Genomic DNA, 1,443 nt, shown 5'->3' with positions numbered 1-1,443 from the left:
ATTGATCTTTTTCCTTTTCGTCTTCCCTCCCATCATACCTAGTAATTGGCACAGATATTAGGCATCTATGGTCCAGCTACAAGAGAAACTATGATTCAATTTAGTAATTTTCAGAAAAAAAATAGCATAAAACAACTTGTAACATCTGGATTACAGAATCATTTGAACTTTTAATTATAAAAAACCAAACTAGTTATCTGCAGGAAACATTTTTTAAAAGTCATCTGCAGAAATTATTAGTTTCAATAGTTTGTTCCATACCAGCTGTTAACTTTTTTGGTGCTTATGTAAAGGATTAGATTCACTATATAATATTCCTTGGTGTTATCCATCCACACAAGCTCAATGTGCACTTTCCCATCTGAATCCACATAGTTTATGTCATAGATACACCCCATGTAGTCATAAAGGCCAGATGTCTTAGAAGACACTCTCATGCAGACTGGAGCACTGAAGCACCAAAAGGGTTTTTCAGTTTCATCCAAGACTGTGATATCCATCACGTAACAGTTCTAAAACACAAACAAAAAATATTTACTTATGTTGTGCCATTTCATTATGCACACGCATAATATATACACAAAATATCTGAGATAGTGCCGTGCAGATGAAGTCTGAAAGCAGCACTAGGGCACATGCTTGAGGTCCCTCCAAGCCACTGATGCTCTTCCAGGCTTAGTCATTCAGTGAACACAAGCGAGCGGAGCCTGCGTATCAGCTCCAGTCCCAGATTTAACACAGAGGTTGCACATTCTCCAGTTTTTCCCCCTCTATGAAGTGGCACAGGATTTAATTCTCAAAAGGACAAGTATAATATTGAATACTTTAAGTTACCTGCAACAATTCAGTAGATATACTATAAACTGAGATCTCAATATTGGGTGACACTTAGTGTCTTGTTGTTGGACCTCTTGCATAACATAGGCTAGTTATGAATGTCTGAAGTTGAATGGTCTTGATGAGTGGTTCTCAATTGAGATGCTGCACTGCAAGCATTGCTGTCGCAACAGCAACCAGGTGAAATTGCCCCATGCACAATTCTGCTTCATGAGGGCTATTATCAGCTTAAAGCAGACCCAAAATGATTCAGCTGTAGCCTTCTCCATCCCACCCAGGACTGCCAACTATCCATAACATTTATGGACAGTCTGTAAGAAGTCAGTCTAAAAAAAAAAAAAATCACTTGTCCATAAACTCCATAAAAAAGTCCTGAGCTTGTTTCAAGATTTGTTGCGTGAAGAAGTCGAGCATCAATGCTGGGCAGAGAGCAGAGCAGCACCACCTGGTGCTTACACGGCAGCTCTGCTTGACATGCTGCAGCAAACCATCTGTCAAGGCTTTCTGGCTCACTGCAACCTCCATAGTTCCTTGTAGCTGGGACAGGGGCAGAGGGGCTGGGAGAGCGAGGCAGCAGATGGAGATGTCTGCTGGAACTGGGCGGGG

General features: G+C 41.1%; 1 protein-coding gene across 3 annotated transcripts in view; it reads right to left on the bottom strand.

Moving 5' to 3' along the window:
* Positions 1-20: 20 nt before the first annotated feature.
* The window catches only part of FBXO15 (F-box protein 15), a 66,539-nt gene continuing 65,116 nt past the window's right edge, over positions 21-1,443 (bottom strand). For all 3 annotated transcript variants that reach the window (XM_019524499.1, XM_019524488.1, XM_019524495.1), the window contains exon 10: positions 21-512. In XM_019524499.1, coding sequence (XP_019380044.1) covers positions 243-512 — 270 coding nt within the window. In that variant the 3' untranslated portion in view covers positions 21-242. The remainder of the gene's footprint in view (positions 513-1,443) is intronic.

Source organism: Gavialis gangeticus, unplaced genomic scaffold, assembly GCF_001723915.1.
Source record: "Gavialis gangeticus isolate Ggan-Ray unplaced genomic scaffold, GavGan_comp1, whole genome shotgun sequence".
Classification (NCBI taxonomy): Eukaryota; Metazoa; Chordata; order Crocodylia; family Gavialidae; genus Gavialis; species Gavialis gangeticus.
Note: the sequence above shows the minus strand (reverse complement) of the source record. Positions and strands in the feature narration are given on the sequence as shown.